Source organism: Neoarius graeffei, chromosome 24 (genome assembly GCF_027579695.1).
Source record: "Neoarius graeffei isolate fNeoGra1 chromosome 24, fNeoGra1.pri, whole genome shotgun sequence".
Classification (NCBI taxonomy): Eukaryota; Metazoa; Chordata; class Actinopteri; order Siluriformes; family Ariidae; genus Neoarius; species Neoarius graeffei.
This window is the reverse complement of record NC_083592.1, coordinates 2,756,841-2,775,090: the sequence shown is the minus strand read 5'-3', so window position 1 is coordinate 2,775,090 and position 18,250 is coordinate 2,756,841. Positions and strand designations below refer to the sequence as shown.

General features: G+C 42.0%; 1 protein-coding gene across 7 annotated transcripts in view; it reads left to right on the top strand.

Annotated features, from left to right (window-relative positions):
* The window catches only part of LOC132872736 (E3 ubiquitin-protein ligase rnf213-alpha-like), a 281,839-nt gene that overhangs the window by 220,589 nt on the left and 43,000 nt on the right, over nt 1-18,250 (top strand). For all 7 annotated transcript variants that reach the window (XM_060907787.1, XM_060907788.1, XM_060907785.1 and 4 more), the window contains 9 exons: nt 7,560-7,726; nt 11,287-11,472; nt 11,603-11,784; nt 15,353-15,473; nt 15,563-15,660; nt 16,100-16,267; nt 16,389-16,540; nt 16,861-16,948; nt 17,706-17,811. In XM_060907787.1, the coding sequence (XP_060763770.1) occupies nt 7,560-7,726; nt 11,287-11,472; nt 11,603-11,784; nt 15,353-15,473; nt 15,563-15,660; nt 16,100-16,267; nt 16,389-16,540; nt 16,861-16,948; nt 17,706-17,811 (1,268 nt within the window). The remainder of the gene's footprint in view (nt 1-7,559; nt 7,727-11,286; nt 11,473-11,602; nt 11,785-15,352; nt 15,474-15,562; nt 15,661-16,099; nt 16,268-16,388; nt 16,541-16,860; nt 16,949-17,705; nt 17,812-18,250) is intronic.

The following is an 18,250-nucleotide window of genomic DNA, read 5'->3' as shown; positions in this document are numbered from 1 at the left end:
GTATCAAGCCTTGCGAATATGCATGGGAGCTATTAAAACCTCTCCAGTGGCGGCCATGCAGGTAGAGTTGGGGGAGATGCCTTTACATCTAAGGAGGGATCAGCTGTCTTTGGTGTACTGGGCTAATCTTATGGGGCACCAGGAAGGTCACATAGGCCTGCAATCACTAATGGATTGCCAAGAGAGGAGAAATGACAGAGTTAGAAGCTTTGGATGGGTTATAGGAGAAATGGCAAGAGAAGTAGAGATCAGAGACTTACCTGTATGTCCTACTGTTCCATTTGCTGCGACTCCTTGGTGGACCCTACAATTGCCTTTAGTTGACCTTGGCCTTCTGGAGGCAAGAGAGGAGGTAGAAGTGGACAAGTATTATGCTGAATGGTACATACAGAATTACTATGGGGACAGCTATATTGTCTATACAGATGCATCAAAGAAGGATAGTCAAGTGGGCGCTGCATTTGTAATTCCAAAATTAAAAGTGACTGTTTTGCAAAGACTGAGCGACAACCTGGCTGTGTACACAGCAGAACTGGTGGCTATATTATTAGCACTGTCTTGGGTGGACAGTAATAGATCTGTTCCAGGGAATATTGTGATTGCTACTGATTCTACTTCAGCTCTGCACAGCATCAAAAATGTACAATCACAGTCAAGACAGGATATCATAATAGATATCATTCAGATGGTAAGCAGGCTGCAAAGGTCAGGGGTCAGTGTAACACTGATGTGGGTGCCTGCACACATTGGAGTTACAGGTAATGAACTGGCAGACCAGCATGCCAAGAAAGCAGTAGACCAACCTGGAGTAGAGATGCACATAAAGTACAGTAAGGCGGAAATGAAATGTATAACTAAAGTCAAAATTAGGCAGAAGTGGCAGGAACTATGGGATAAGGGACACACAGGTAGACATCTGTATAATATTCAGAAAACAGTGGGAAGGGGACGAAGTACACATAGGAGTACACAGGAGGAGGATATCATTTCTAGAATGAGAATTGGCCATACAGGTCTGAACAACATAATGTTTCTAATAAAGAAACATGTAGATGGCAAATGCAGTGACTGTGGCAACCCTGAAACTCCAGAGCATGTGGTAGAGTCATGTACTAGATATCTGGATGAGAGACAGGAACTAAGTAAATGTCTTGAAGGAGTGAAAGTTCCCCTAAAGCTAAGTGAAGTACTTCTAAGGCAGACAGGAGAGCCATGTTTTATATATTTGTTTACCTTTTTGAAGGAAACAGGTCTTCTGTGGAGATTGTAGGCAACACTCCCTTTGCTTATTTGTTTATATTTCCCTTTATTTATTTTTTAATTTTATTTTAGTATTCTTTTTTTTTTTTTTTTTTCCCCTTTGAGTGTAGAGTAGCGTAGATCCAGACCCACACTCCCTTTCAGAAGATGGCGGTAATGCACATCTAAAAGTTGCTTGCCAACCGCCAATAAACCAGAAGAAGAAGAAGAAGACACCTTTGTGAAGTATCGTTCTGCTCTCAGTTCATACCAAGCCTTGTATCTTTCCTGACTGCCTATTACATTCCTGACCCTTGCTACTTTCTTCTCGTTTCTCGCTCTGTCTTTCCCACGTTACATTGTTCACTGATAGCCCGACCCTCACTAGTTTACTGACACCAATTCTTGTCCTTCAATTTGGCTTTGTTGACCTTCTGCAATCTGTCTTCCTCCATGCATACATCTGTAAGTGTCTGCATTCTCACAAAAATACTGTAAGACAATGGCTACTTTTTGTTTCAGAATTCTTCTCCCAGTTTTTGTGATATTTTTGTTGCTCCTGGCAATGGAGGGTAACAGATGCAAAGATGAGAGTATGAGTTTACATACATGACCAGCTGATTGCACTGCATAAACCTGTGCTGCTGCCTGGAGTGAGGCCTGAGATCCCGGCGGAGCTGCGGAGGAGACGCTGGGGTTGCAGAGCTGGAGTTCAGCTGAAAGCAAAGAAGAGGAGCTATAGACCTGCTGTTCCAGGGATTATCACAAGGAACGTGAGGTCTCTGAGGAGTAAGACAGACAAGCTCGTGGCACTGATTAAGACCCAGTGGGAATACCGTGAGTGCAGTGTTTTTTGTTTGACTGAGACATGGCTGCACTCGCATATCCCAGACCACAGCATGGTGGTACCTGGTTTTACTGTTTGGGCAGACAGGGACATTACCAGCAGCAGTAAGAAGCGGTAAGGAGGGATTGCACTGTATGTGAGTGAGAGGTGGTGTAATTCTGGACATGTGCTTGGAAAGGAATGACTCTGTAACCCAGACATTGAACTGCTTGCTATGGGGATGCATCCCTATTATTTGCTTTGGGAATTCACATCTTCCATTGTCATCACTGTTTACATTCCTCAATCAGTTGATGCAGCAGTAACCTGTGAGGTCATCAGTTCCACTGTTGCTAAGGTACAGACTCAACATCCCAGTTTCTTTACAGTTATCACCAGGGATTTTAATCATGAGTAGGTGGAGGCAGGAGGCTGCTGAGGCATTGCAGGACTGCTGTGAGTCAACAGACTGGGATGTACTCTGTGAGCCACATGGGGAGGACATCAACAACATGACAGACTGCATCACAGAATACATCAGATCCTGTGAACACACCACCATGCCAACCTGGATTGTACACTGCTTCCCTAACAACAAGCCATAGAGCACCAATGACCTGAAAGCACTTCTGAATAATAATAATAATGAGTTCAGGTCTGGAGACAGAGAAGGACTGAGGAGGGTGCAGCATGAAATCTGAGAGAAACTCAGGGGGTGTAAAGACATTTACAGGAGGAAGCTGGAGGCCAAACTCCAACAGAACAATGTAAGGGATGTGTGGACTGGAATGAAGCAGATCACTGGGTGTAAGGCAAGAGACAGACAGCCAAGAGAGAGCAAACAAGCTGAACTGTTTCTTCAACAGGTTTAGCTCACAGCCCTCCGTTATTTCCTCCACACATCCAGACGCCCACTGCCCCAAATGCTTCCATCTCTCCCCCCCTCCCTCCCCTGTGGTGAGATTTCCTGTGTGGGACCTCTCTTTCTCCTCCACTGAAGACACCAGCACCCTCCCCCACATGACTATGACTACAGGTCAGGTTAGAAGACAGCTGGAGAGACTCCACCAGTGAAAGGCTGCAGGGCCTGATGGTATCAGCCCCAGGATCCTGAGGGCCTGTGACGGCCAGCTGTCTCCTGTCCTACCACACCGTTACAACCTGAGCTTGAGTCAGGAAAGAATACCAGTGCTTTGGAAAACGTCCTGCCTAGTTCCATTCCCAAGGAAGTCGACTCCATCGGACATTAAGGACTATCGACCAGTTGCCCTCACATCTTACATGATGAAGGTGCTGGAGAGCCTGGATTTTGCCCACCTGAGGCTGCAGGTGAGGGCACTGCTGGACACTCTACAGGTTGCCTATCAGCCCCATTTGGGAGTTGACGATGCAGTCATCTACCTGCTGCAGCAAGCTCATTCATATTTGGATGGTGGTGGCAGCACTGTAAGAATCCCATTCTTTGCTTTCTCCAGTGCTTTTAACACCATTCAACCACTGCTACTGGGGGAGACACTGCAGGTGATGAGTGTCAACATCTACATTGTCTCCTAGATTACAGATTATCTGACAGGCAGGCCACAATTTGTCTGTCTGGGTAGTGTTCTGTCTGAGGTGGTGGTTAGTAGTACTAGGGCCAAGAGTGGTACAGGGGACTGTGCTGTCTCCTTTCCTTTTCACTTTATACACCACTGACTTTCTGTACAACTCCAGATCATGCCACCTGCAGAAATTTTCTGATTATTTCAGCTGTTGTTGGATGTATAAGTGAGGGACAGGAAGGGGAGTACAGAGCTCTGGTACACAACTTTGTGGAGTGGGCTGGATGGAATCACCTGCAGCTGAATGTCAACAAAACCAGAGAGATGGTGATTGACTTCAGGAAGAAGAGGACAGCTTCACAACCACTGTGCATGTGGAGATGGTGGAGGACTACAAGTACCTGGGTGTTACCATCAACAGACTGGACTGGAAATCCAGCACAGAAGCTGCATACAAGAAGGGGATGAGCAGACTACTTCCTGAGGAAGCTGAGGTCCTTCAACATGTGCAGCAAGATGTTGGAGATCTTTTATCAGTCTGTTGTGGCCAGTGTGCTTTTCTTTGCGGTGGTTTGTTGGGGGTGGCCAGTGCCACCAACAGACTCAATAAACTGATAAAGAAGGCTGGTTCTGTAATCAACTGCAAACAGGACACTTTTGAGGCTGTGGTGGAGAGGATGACTCTGAACAAACTGTTATCTATCATGGATAATCCTGACCACCCTCTCTCTCCACCACACACTGGACAGACAGCGGGGCTCCTTCTCCAATGGACTGTTACAGTTTCGCTGTTGTAGGGACCGATACAGGAAATCTTTCCTGCCTCAAGCCATCATACTGTACAACAACTCACCTCTGTCGACAGAGAGTACTCTGACCTCCCTGCTGTATTGTCCTGTTTATGACCCTGGTTCTTCTGTAACTTTTGCACCATCAGAGCTATTTGTTTACTGTCAATTGTTTACTGTCATTTGTCACTTTGCATCATGAGCTTATTTTTATAAATGTATTTATTTGTCTATTTATTTATTCTCCATTCAATACTACCACCTTTGCACAATTTTTATCTTCATTTATTACAATTATTGTATTTAGCACACATATGTACAAAATATAGATATGCATATTTTTTACCATTGCATTTTTATCTGTATATTGTATAGTCGGCTTGTTCTTGGGATCTTTTTTTTAAATTGTATTTTATATTGTACAGTGTGTCTTTTTTTTCTTTTCGCATGTCTGATAATTTGCTGTTGTAACAAAACAATTTCCCAGCTTGGGATCAACAAAGTTGGTCAGTCGGTCTGTCTGTCTGTCTGTCTGTCTGTCTAATGTTTATTACACAAAGTGAAATATTTCAAGCCTTTTTTTGTTTTAATTTTGATGATTATGGCTTATAGCCCATGAAAATCAGAAATCCAGTATCTCAAATTATTTGAATCTTTAATTTGGAGTTTGAGTAAAACCTTATAAATCCCATGTATCTCTTGGTCTAGTTCAGTACACACAACCACAATCATGGGGAAGACTGCTGACTTGACAGTTGTCCAGAAGACGATCACTGACTCCCTCCACAAGGAGGGTAAGCCACAGAAGGTCAGTGCTGAAAAAGCTGGCTGGAAAAGGTGCAGAAGCAGCAGGGATGAGGGAAGCCTGGAGAGGATTGTCAAGAAAAGTCGATTCAAGAACTTGGGAGAGCTTCATAAGGAATGGACTGAGGCTGGTGACAGTGCATCAAGAGCCGCCATGCACAGATGTCTTCGGAAAAGGGGCAACAACTGTCATGTTCCTAATATCAAGCCCCTCCTGAACCAGAGACAACGTCAGAAGCGTCTTACCTGGGCTAAGGAGAGAAGACCTGGACTGTTGCTCAATGGTCCAAACTCCTCTGTTCAAGATGAAAGTAAATTTTATGTCTCATCTCATTATCTCTAGCTGCTTTATCCTGTTCTACAGGGTCGCAGGCAAGCTGGAGTCTATCCCAGCTGACTACAGGCGAGAGGCGGGATACACCCTGGACAAGTCGCCAGGTCATCACAGGGCTGACACATAGACATAGACAACCATTCACACTCACATTCACACCTACGCTCAATTTAGAGTCACCAGTTAACCTAACCTGCATGTCTTTGGACTGTGGGGGAAACTGGAGCACCCGGAGGAAACCCACATGGAGAACATGCAAACTCCGCACAGAAAGGCCCTTGCCGGCCACGGGGCTCGAACCCGGACCTTCTTGCTGTGAGGTGACAGCGCTAACCACTACACCACCGTGCCGCCCTAAATTTTACGTTTCATTTGAAAATCAAGGTCCTAGAGTCGAAGAAGAGTGGAGAGGCACAGAATCCAAGGGGTTTGAAGCTCAGTGTGAAGTTTCCGCAGTCTGTGATGATTTGGGGTGCCATGTCATCTGCTGGTGTTGGTCCTCTGTGTTTTATCAAGTCTAAAGTCAACACAGCATCTACCAGGAGATTTTAGAGCACTTCATGCTTCCATCTGCTGACAAGCTTTATGGAGATGCTGATTTCCTTTTCCAGCAGGACTTGGCACCTGCTCACAGTGCCAAAACTACTACCAAATGTTTTGGCAACCCTGATATTACTGCACTTGATTGGCCAGCCAACTCGCCTGATCTGAACCCCAGAGAGAATCTCTGGGCTATTATCAAGAGGAAAATGAGAAACACCCGACCCAAAAATACAGACGAGCTGAAGGTTGTGATCAAAGCAACCTGGGCTTCATTAACACCTCATCAGTGCCACAAGCTGATCGCCTCCATGCCACGCCCCACTCATGCAATAATTCACAGTAAAGGAGCCCCAACCAAGTACTGAGTGTATAAATGAACATACTTTTCAGAAGTTGGACGTCTCTATATTGTAAATCCTTTTCTGATTGATCTTAGGAAATATTCTAATGATCTGAGATACTGGATTTCTGATTTTCATGAGCTATAAACCATAATCATCACAGTTAAAACAAAAAAAAGGCTTGAAGTATTTCACTTTACATGTAATGAACACCGAATATATGAAAGTTTAACATTTTTAATTAAATTATGAAAAAAATTACTTTTTCATGATATTCTAATTTTTTGAGGTGCATGAGTATAGGTGCTTGATGTAGAAGGTAGGTATGAAAACTGCCAGTGACTCAGACAGCCTTGATGCATGTCTTTTCATTACCTTGAGAGATGGTAGATCCAGTCAGCCATGCTAGGGGCTTGGAGGCGGCATGGTGCAGAGCAGGATGAGTACATTGTGATAGGTCTGTTCTGGTTTTAAACCTGATGCAGACAGGTACAGGAAGCCAGTTGCTGGAAACACTTCAGTAGGGTGTTGTGGGAAAACCTGATGAGGAATATTTGGTTGCCCACAACTACACTAATGTAGCTGTGTCAGATGGTGTGATCTGAGTGTTGCTTAGGACAATCATAAGGTCTTAAAATTAATACAGTTCATAATTATTTATACAGCACTGTTAACAATGGACACTGTCACTGTGTTGATGTAGGGATGCTTCTCCAGATATATACATCAGCTCTGTCTTGCTAGGTTTAGTTTCAGCTGATTAGGATGCAGGATGAGATGTCTTTCAAATATGCTGAGATCCAAGCAGGCACAAAGGCAGTTTCTGTGATGTGTGACACTTTGAAGCCAGGTCAGGATGTTGGAGGTGTATCGTTTTTGCTAAGAGACAACTGAATGTATAAAAATACCTTCAAGAAATGAAAGAAGCAAAACCAGTACTGTGGTATTCATAGTGGGCTTTTTAATGTTGGGAACAATCCTACAAAAAAAAAAAAAAAATTGTCCTTGCCATTCCAAAACTTTCAGAGAAGTGTGTGTGTGTGTTTTTGTGTGTGTGTGTGTGTGTGTGTGTGAGAGAGAGAGAGAGAGAGAGAGAGAATGTATTTACTCAATTGTGTATACTTCAATTGTGTATACTTCAAGGACCATCTGTTCAGCCTGATAAGGAGTACTTGGAGAAGTTTGAAGAGCTGATAAATCTTCCCTGGATTAAAAGTATCACAAAAGGCCAGTCAGGCCAGCTGTTTGCCATCTTTTCTGAAGATCTTGTAAACATCTCAATGCCATCGTATCCACATGAGCTAAATAAGGTAAGTGAAAATTAAACCTGCTAGACTTCTTGATAAATAATTAGTTGACTTGCTCCTGTGGTCACCAGAAAAATCTGTGTCCCCAAGACCTCCCCCTCTCTCATACCCGTCAACCCCTTTCTGAGTCCAGCCTTATAAATCCTGACAAGAATCCTTGTAGAATGGCAAAAATCCTTATAAACAAGAGAAATGCAAGACAAATTCATAGTTGACTCTAATTCAATGTTATTATCACAGAACAATGTAATAAAGAGAAACATGTTTTCTATACTATATACAATTGTACAAAATGTGTCTAACATAACTGTGATTACTTTTTGAATGCGGACTGCAGCTGTGGATCATATGAAAGTTGGAGGCATGGAGCAGTGCTCTCGCAGTGGATTTGTGTGCAAATACTGGGCCAAGGCGTGGTCCTAGTGTCCCAAGGCAGTGCTCCTTCGAAGCACCACAGTTAGAGGGAGATGCCTGTAAAATTTGGCTTCACTGGGACCTCCGGTAGCCGAGTTATGAATTTTTGTACAAAATGTGTCATGGCACTGGTGAAATAAATTTTCTTTTTAGAATATGTGGAAAATCCATAGGCCTTTCAGAATATGCCTGTAAGCTTCACAAAACAGCTAAAATCTATAAGATTTATGGTCAATCTTTATAGGTTGACAGGCATGCTCCCTGCATACCTTTCTCAGTATGACTCGCTCGTTATAGCCCACTCTGTGTGCCCAAGATCATTTTTCTTACTGTCAGGTAAGGTCTGATGGTGGATGCAAATGCAGTTTAAGATGATTATTAAACAGTGAGGGCAGACAAATTCAAAACATAAATCAAGATCGAAGTCAGAGACAGGCAAGAAGTCAGAGACAGGCAGGAGGTCAGTTGACAACTTGGCAAGGGCAATATGCAAAAAATGTGAACCAGATAAAGTCTGACACAGAATATCAATATGTAAACAGGTTTGGTAAAGTCAGGTACATAACACTGAATGTTTACTTCGCAATGTGAATATGAACTGAGAGTCCTTAATAGTGTGTGACTGTGACCAGGGCCGTTGACAGCTTTGGCTGGGCCCGGGACAAAATAATCTGAGTGCCCCCCCCCCCCCCCCCCCCACACACACACACACATACGCACGCACGCACATCGCCACACAGCAACCACCCACACCCAACCCCTCTTTTCACAGTCTCCATTCACTCCAACCCTTAAATAACAGGTATTCCAAGCCCATTATAACAGTCAACCATTTTATTTCAACATATTTACAGTTTGAACATTTCCTTAGTCTGCAACTATTCAGGTGCGAAATGCAATGCGCCGGACTTTTGCTGTGATTTTTGCAATGCGCAGCTCAGCAAGCGTGCCTAAAACATTTGGATATGATTGCGGGCCAATGTGCTATTCTTTGCTTCATTGAGATATATGCAACACAGTGTTATTAAACCGATATGTTTATGAAATAATTCCATGCCTTGTGCATTTCAGTGTTCACTCAGTGTACCCTGCTATCCCCTACTTTATAATTATGAATGGCGTGTCGCGCGTGCTGGGGTTACATTACGGGGCTGGAAAAAAGTTATCGGTGTCTTACCTGGCTCAGCTCTAAAATATCTATGCAGTGAGCCCCTGAGGCTCTTGGCTTCTTCATCTCTTTTTCTCTTTTCTTTTCTTTGCTCCTGACTTGTGCATGTTGGCAAACGGGCTCGCACGCTTATTGTCGAAGCATTATGATGGAATAGTGCAGTGTTATTTGGCACCTTAATCAAAGACCAAACCATTTCTGCATTGGGGTGGTAGGTGGGTTCTTGAATCTATTTTCGAAGACAATAAAGGCAAAAGAACCAGAAATCATTCATTGAATGCAAATATAGCACATTTTTCTCCCCCAAATCAACACATTTTGAAATTAAACAGAATGATTAATGGCATCTTCATGAGGGACCAGTTCTGGGCCCCCCCTCATGCCTGGGCCCGGGACAAAATACCCGGTTGTCCCCCCCTGTCGACAGCCCTGACTGTGACTGTGAACAAGTGTGTGGGATCAGAAGTCCGGTGATTGTGAATGTGACAATGAAGGTGGTGCGTGGATGTTGTAGTCCATGGTGGCCATGTCCATAGGCCGTAGTGTGCTCTGGGAAGCAAAGTCCGGAATGAGCTCTGGCACTGACATGACCGTTATGATATTTATCATTTTCTTCAAAACAAACAATATTGTCATATAATATATAGAGGATATTACACAGTGGTGTGAAGATATGAAGTTTATCTTTGAGTGGTGAACATACACTCTCACTGGCCACTTTATTAGGAACACCCATTCCACTCCTGCCGCCAAGAACAGGGATCTTAGAATCAACAAGTTCCTATTAAAGTGACTAGGGAGTGTATATCATGAGTGAGTGAAGTGAACAAGTGAAAATATTTTTCAAGATGAGAAGATAAAATTCATATCTTCATGCCACCATGTGTTCTTTATATTATATGGACACATCCACGAGTACACGAGTTAATCAAAAGAATTTTAATTTTGAACCCATTCACCATTTTGACAATGCATCTAATCAGCGGGAAAATACTGGGAGTGACATAATTGATTTCCTCACGAGTGAAGATATTGGAAAATATGTTACTCAGGTCCAGGATGTATTTCATATGAAAAATACAAGTGGCATATTTCCCATTAAAACACTCGTATCTCTAATCAATCTAATCTAATCCAATATAATATAATATGGTGGCACGGTGGTATAGTGGTCAGCACTGTCGCCTCACAACAAGAAGTTTCTGGGTTCGAGCCCAGCAGCCGGCGAGGGCCTTTCTGTGTGGAGTTTGCATGTTCTACCCGTATCTGTGTGGGTTTCCTCTGGGTGCTCCGGTTTCCCCCACAGTTCAAAGACATGCAGGTTAGGTTAACTGGTGACTCTAAATTGACCATAGGTGTGAATGGTTGTATGTCTCTGTGTGTCACCCTGCAATGACCTGGTGACTTGTCCGGGGTGAGCCCCGCCTCTCACCCATAGTCAGATGGGATAGGCTCCAGCCCGCCCGCAACCCTGCACAGGATACGGTAAGTGGTTACAGATAATGGAGGGATAATATAATATAATATGAAGATAAACTTGTTAATTATGATACATGCTGATACGTACTGTATATATGCTGGTCTCTGCCAGTCAGTTGCTTGTTTAGACCAAAGTTAATAGCTGTGTAACAACTCGTACAGTAAAAGTAACATGGTGGTATTACCTAAATAAATTAATGAACTGTATTATAAACACTAATGTAATATGGTTATAAATCATAATTTATACAAAAATGGATAAGTATGTGGATTTAAAGTGACGAGCTTTCCTGAGGTAGTTTTCATGGAGGTCTCCGAATTGATCCTGACCTCAGTTTACTGTCTGTTTGGAATATCTCACGTTCTCCCAGTGTCTGTAGGTTTTTCGTTTGAGTTCTCTGGTTTTTTCAGCCATAGCAGTCAGGACAGATGGATATTTTATTCTCCTTTTAAGTTTATTTGTTAAACCTATGGACTCGTGTGTAACTGTTCTGTTTTACAGGCTTTTTCAGAAACACTCATCAGACTCACACCCCGTCTCTATCACAATTTAACGGGAAATGATCCTGACTGTGTCCCTATGCTCTGGCTGTATGTAGTTAATAAATACATGCATGACAACCATCAACTTTTCTACAGTTTATTTATCCAAAACAAGGATGTGGTCACTGCAGGGGAAGCAACTGAGGTAAGATTTATTTTTACTGGATTTTCATTTGTCATTCAGAAGTCACTCATCATCAAAAGCACACAATCACGGGTAATCACAGCCAATACAGCTGACATAATGTAGACTTTATTATTATTATTATTTTAAGGCACTCAGCCAGGTACTTCAAGGCCTTCAGCCAAAAGACAGTGAGCTGAAAGACTTTAACAGCTGCCAGGAGTGGCTAAAAACCGTGAAGTCCCTGTCTGTGACTGCTGACTTGATCCTTTCAGAGGACTCTCTGGTCACACGTCATGCTGAAAATGCAGAAATGCTAAAAACAAAAATCAGGTATGTTTTACAAAATCAGTTAATACTAAAAGACACATTAAGACACTGAAGGGTTTTACTTACTGGATAACTGATTCTCTCTCTCTCTCTCTCTCTCTCTCATATTTATTTATTTATTTCACCAGCTATACTGTATGATATTGCAAAACACATGAAAGATTTGTTTTGATAAACTGGCATGTTGGGCCAGATTCAAAGTGAAGTGTGTGCAGTGAGGATTTAATAGAGAAATTGCACACAGGGCGGCACAGTGGTGTAGTGGTTAGCGCTGTCGCCTCACAGCAAGAAGGTTCTGGGTTCGAGCCCCGTGGCCGGCGAGGGCCTTTCTGTGTGGAGTTTGCATGTTCTCCCCGTGTCCGCGTGGGTTTCCTCCGGGTGCTCCGGTTTCCCCCACAGTCCAAAGACATGCAGGTTAGGTTAACTGGTGACTCTAAATTGAGCGTAGGTGTGAATGTGAGTGTGAATGGTTGTCTGTGTCTATGTGTCAGCCCTGTGATGACCTGGCGACTTGTCCAGGGTGTACCCCGCCTTTCGCCCGTAGTCAGCTGGGATAGGCTCCAGCTTGCCTGCGACCCTGTAGAACAGGATAAAGCGGCTAGAGATGATGAGAGAGAGAGAGATGATGAGAATGAGATAATGAGATGAGAAATTGCACACATCAGTCTTCAGATCTCAGATCTAACTACAGACTTATTCAGTAGTTGATGTTCTGGATCACATGCTATTTTATGCATTGCTGAGTAATATGTTGTTTTGTTTTTCATTGCTAAAAGAATGTGCTTGTGGTCTGGATGCTTTTGAAAAAAAAAAACACTATCAGATTCTTCTATTCTATCAACAGTTTTAATAATCTAAAGGATGAACCCTGAAAATTAAGTTAAGCAGCTGCGTAACTCGAATTTAAATACAAGCAACGTTTCCCACATAAACACTGACAAGAGGTTTAAGCCTCTGACTTTATTATCTTTACCTCGCCCACAACGGAGTCAGCAGGGTGAGGGATTGTAATCAGTGCAGTTTTTTTGTTTGTGTGTGTCTGTTAACAATCTAGCATCTAGACAGTTGCACTGATTGACTTCAAATTTTCAGGGTAGGTGGGCAATGGTCGATAAATCAGGTCAAGGTCACCGGAAAGGTCAACCTTTCGGCCAAAATAACATATTTTCCATTATAACTCAAAAACAGTTGTCGATACACAGATGTTTACTGTTATGAGCATATAGGAACTCCCATATGGACTTTCATTTGGTACCATGACCTTGAGTGACCTTGAAAGGTCAAACTGAAGGTCATGGGTTTTCAAAGGGCTATAACTTTAAAATGGCTCATGATAGCCAGATGTTTACTATTATCAACATATAAGAAGTCCCATATGGGCTTTCAGTTGCCGCCATGACCTTTGACCTTGAATGACTTTTTGAAATGTCAAACTCAAGGCCATGGATTTTCATACGACTTTAATCTGACAGATGATGATTGAGAAATATTACCATTATCAACATATAGGTATAAAATACAGTAAGTGCTGCCAGGCGAGGTTTGTTTTGCCTGGAAACACTTGTTCAGTCATAGTATGGTGTGATAAATGTGACGCCTCACCGAATCCAGGGACACATGTCGGCCGAAACGAATCCGAGATGATCGCAAAAGAAGCTTTTTTTTTTTTTTCAAAATTTGTGATTTTTGTTTTTTTCCATCATGTGCAAGTTGAGATCTTGAAGAATGCAATCAGTATTTCAGATAATAGATTGTTTTGTTGGAAAAGCATACATTTTTTGTTGCAAATTGTCTTGTTTTTGTCAGGACTGTAGCCTGCTGGGGGGTGTGGGTAAATTACCATATGGGCCATTCACATGATGATTTAAGCCTTTTGGGGTTTTTTTCGCGAATCAGCTGTATGATACGAGCTGAGCTCGTGGCTACTTAAGCTGCAGACAGGCGTGTAATTTCACTATGGAATGAGCAAGCTAAACAGAGCGCAGAGGAGCTGAAACACCGCGAAGCAAACAGACGCACGGTATTTACATTGGAGATAACCATTTCTAGCAAAAAAAAAACCAACCAAAAGGAAGCTAGGATTACATTCCATCGGAGGCATTGGTGTGTGCAAGGCGCCGTTTCTCTTTCTGATGGGGTAAGTTTATTAATCTAAGGCTGTGTGGTTATTTTTGCATGTAACGGAGAGTGTTGTGGTTTGGTTAAGCCTAGGTCACAACCGGACGTATGATTTTTTGGCCGTGTGATTTTTGGCGGGGCGGCACGGTGGTGTAGTGGTTAGCGCTGTCGCCTCACAACAAGAAGGTCCGGGTTCGAGCCCCGTGGCCGGCGAGGGCCTTTCTGTGTGGAGTTTGCATGTTCTCCCTGTGGCCGCATGGGTTTCCTCCGGGTGCTCCGGTTTCCCCCACAGTCCAAAGACATGCAGGTTAGGTTAACCGGTGACTCTAAATTGACCGTAGGTGTGAATGTGAGTGTGAATGGTTGTCTGTGTCTGTGTCAGCCCTGTGATGACCTGGCGACTTGTCCAGGGTGTACCCCGCCTTTCACCCGTAGTCAGCTGGGATAGGCTCCAGCTTGCCTGCAACCCTGTAGAACAGGATAAAGCGGCTAGAGATAATGAGATGAGATGATTTTTGGCGTTTCCCAAATCGCTGCGGGTTTTTTTTTTTTTTGTTCATGGAGAAAGACGCGCGTTGGCCGTAAGTTTGTCTTGCAACCTGAAAAAAACGTAAGCGCCCGTAGACTTTGTTTGACATGACAAAGAACCTCTGCGGCCGGTCTGCGGCTCGAAAATCAGCACATCACACGCGTGCTCTCGTGCGTTTCACACGCGCCCTCTGTGCGTTTCTTGCGTTTTTTGCATGTAGACTGGCCGTAGGAGCACGTACAGCCGGTTGTGACCGAGGCTTTACATGAAACTAGCGTTGTGGTAGTTGTGTCATCATCGTGCTTTCTTTCTTACGGTGTGAGTAATTTTTCAACCACAAAACGTTAAAGTATACTTTAGGACTTATTTTTGTACTTCATAATTGTGTTGGGCATACTTTGCATGGCAGGAAAATTGACGTGGTGATCTTTGTTTACATGAAAGTAGTATCGTGCTAGCTCGTAGGGGGTAGAGCTTTCCTTAATGTCATGCAAATGAGCACCATTATGTGCCCGCCCTGCACCCAGAGTAGCTGAGATGGAAAACTTTGAGGGCGATTTTCTCCCTTTTCTGTTTTAAGAAGTATACACTTTCAAAAGGCCACACATTCTTCAAATATTGTCAGATCTCCACATGGAAGGCATCATTGGAAAGCTTAGAAACTGTACTTTCTGAATCTGTCAATAACTCAAAATGCCCCCGGGCGGACATTTGTCCCTGGATTCTGGATTTGGGCACAAATTCATGGTGGGATAACTGGAAAGTTTGACCATCTTTAGTTTAATTCTTTGAATTTAATTATTTAACTTCTTTAAAAAGTAAGACCTCAAGCAACACCTGGAAATAGCAAGTTGCAGAATACTGAAGTTACAGAAGTTTATGGCAACAAAAAACAAGTTCACCAAAACCTTTATCATATTTCAGTCTTCTCTGGCAAAGTACCTGGATAATCTATCTACTGATGGATCATCTCCTACAAAATGAACAGGAAATGGAAAAAAAATTGCTGACCTTTCTTGTGAGAAATTTATTTTTTGCATGGAAGGTATGACACGTTTTTTTTTTTTTCATTCTTTTTAAGCTCAATAAGTCATTTTCTTCCTGTAAATAACACTTGATGTTTTATCTGTACAGAAACTAAACTCTGCAGAAGGGAAGCAGATGGAGTTTGTGCTTGATCATGTCATAGAGACTCTGGCTAAATTCAGCAAGAATGCTTGTAATGTGTTCAAGTGAGTCTGTTGAATGAGAACAAAGAAGTTTCACTTTAACACAAAAGTGTTCACACACACAAACATTTTACATTATTGTACACTTATACATTTGTTAAATTTGGATCCAAAATTTAAGTGCCGCTAAATATCTTAAATTATTTGAAGCTATTAAGGAAATCTATGGAGTATGTATTCACTGAATCTTTAAGTTCAGTCATTTATGGGTTCAATATGTTGAGCTCAAGTCAATGTTTATGCAGTATTTACAGTTATTCACCGAAGATGAGGTGACTATCGGTGAATAATACCTGAGATGAAGTCGAGGTTATAATTCCCTGATATTCACAGAGTCTGAGGTGGATAATTATTTTATTATAAATGCACAGGTGATTATTTAAAAAAAATAAATCATATTCAAAAGAAAAAATAATTTATTTCAAACTTCTTATGCCATCAGAGTCGTGTGTGGCTACTGCGATAAAGACTTCACGGCAGATGACACAGCTGAGCTGGAGTGTGGACACATGTTTCACTTATCTTGTTTAAAGGAGCACAGTGACACACAGTGTAGGAAGTGCAAAAAACAGATCAATCAAAATTACAAACTTTGTGGAGCTGTGGCCAGGTAGGAATCTCTCAATTTGCAGTTCATATTATTTTGGTGGCCATAAATTCAGAAATTAAAACTGTTAGAAACTTTTAAGTGTACATGAGTTCATTTGTCATTCTTTCCATTTTTTTTCCAGAGAAACCTTTCTCAAAGTGAACAGATTTCGAAGAAAGTGCAATTCATTCTTTGTGGAGTTCATGTGGAACTTTGTGAGCAGCAAAGAGCAACTGACTGACAATGTACTGAACAAACTCATGGACTATGTAAGATGTTGCCCATCTATGGAAGGTAAACATTTAAGAACTTTGTGTGAGATGTGGGTTGTAGATGGAGGGTGAATTAATCAGTATTTTATATTAAATAAAGTCCTGAGACACACCAGACAAACAATAATTGCAGAAAAAAATGACTGAATTATTAAGATGTTTTCATAAAGCTGTAGTAGTGAAACTGCTCTAGAGAATTATGCTATAAAAAGAAAATATATAATGATTAATATTTCACATCAGAGTAAAGTATATTAAAATGCAAACAAGAATGAACATCCTTAGCATATAGAATTGTTTCATCTTCAAAGATGTGAATATTTCACACTCATATTTTCACAGCTACAAGTGACGAGTCCTCATTACAGCAGTACATGAACCCAGACCCTGCTGTCCAGTCTCTCATAATCAAGATCCTACTGAAATGCGGGTATTGTGTTCATTTGTATCTCTGAATATTTTATTTCTAGCACGGTTAAAAAGTGACACACTGGATTTAATAACTGAATACTGACTTCTAATGAATTGGACTATACCAATGGTTCTGTTGCAGTGTATATCTATATTGGTATAGCATAATGCTAGCATTGACACTATATAATTAATAAACACTGTTTTGCCATTATAGAGAGGTAACTGAGTGACAGGGTGGAGAAATGGAGCAATTTGACAATTACAATTTTTATTTATTAAAGAATAACTTTTTTTTCATTTTAAAGTTACATTGATTGTTGTGGAACGTGAGTAAAACAAGTTCCTGTTCTCATTTCTGACCAATCAGAATCCAGAATTTAGTAGTGCTCTGATATTTAGATCATCAATCTATATGCTATTTATACCATTAGTTGGCCTAGTGGTTAGTATATCCGCCTCTCAACCAGGAGATCGTGAGTTCTACTTGCGGTCGGGTCATACCAAAGACCATCATAAAAATGGTACCTACTGCCATCTGGTGAGGCGCTGCAATACAGATGTGAGTGGCGAGTCAAGCTCTCATGGTTTTCACAGGACCCGCCCCCTGCTGTAACCCTAGCTCTGTAATAGGTGAGAGGCCGAGGGTGATAGAAATGAAGATCAGATGGGAGACTGCCTGGGAAGACCAGGTCCTGGCACAGGAGGGACTGTGACTTTACTATTTAGTTCATATCATTTCTCAAATTAAGCACTGGCATTTGCTTTCTGGGCAGAATGGAGGAAACAGCACCTCAGCTTCAAAGGTTCATTGAAGAGGCTGTGAAATCAAACCAGAGTAACGCTGATGAAATCTACTTCATGGTGGTGCGCAGCATCGAGGTCTGTTGTCAGCACTGTCTTTCTCATTTTACTTTCAATCATTTTAATAATGAACTTTACTCTTCTAGCAGCTTTCATACATATGAGTCCGTTTAAAGAGTGTGAGGAACAGTCCAGGACCCCAGTGTGTGTAAAAGGCTTTTTAGACACCAACACATCGAAGATAAACACACAAACAGCAATGTACATGGAAGTAATACAAATTGTATTAAAACCAATATAAAATGGAAATGTAAACACAACAATCTGAGGTAACATAAACCACACAGTGATAATGCTAATAATGCAACTTGGGCACATCCTCTGTGAGGTAACCAGAGGTTATTGGGTGTTTTAGGTCTTTCAACATTACACACCCTTGTCCAGTCATAAGCCAGGAGTGATCAGGTCATAACTTGTATCTAAATAGGTTATGTGTTCCACGGATTTTCCAGCTTGT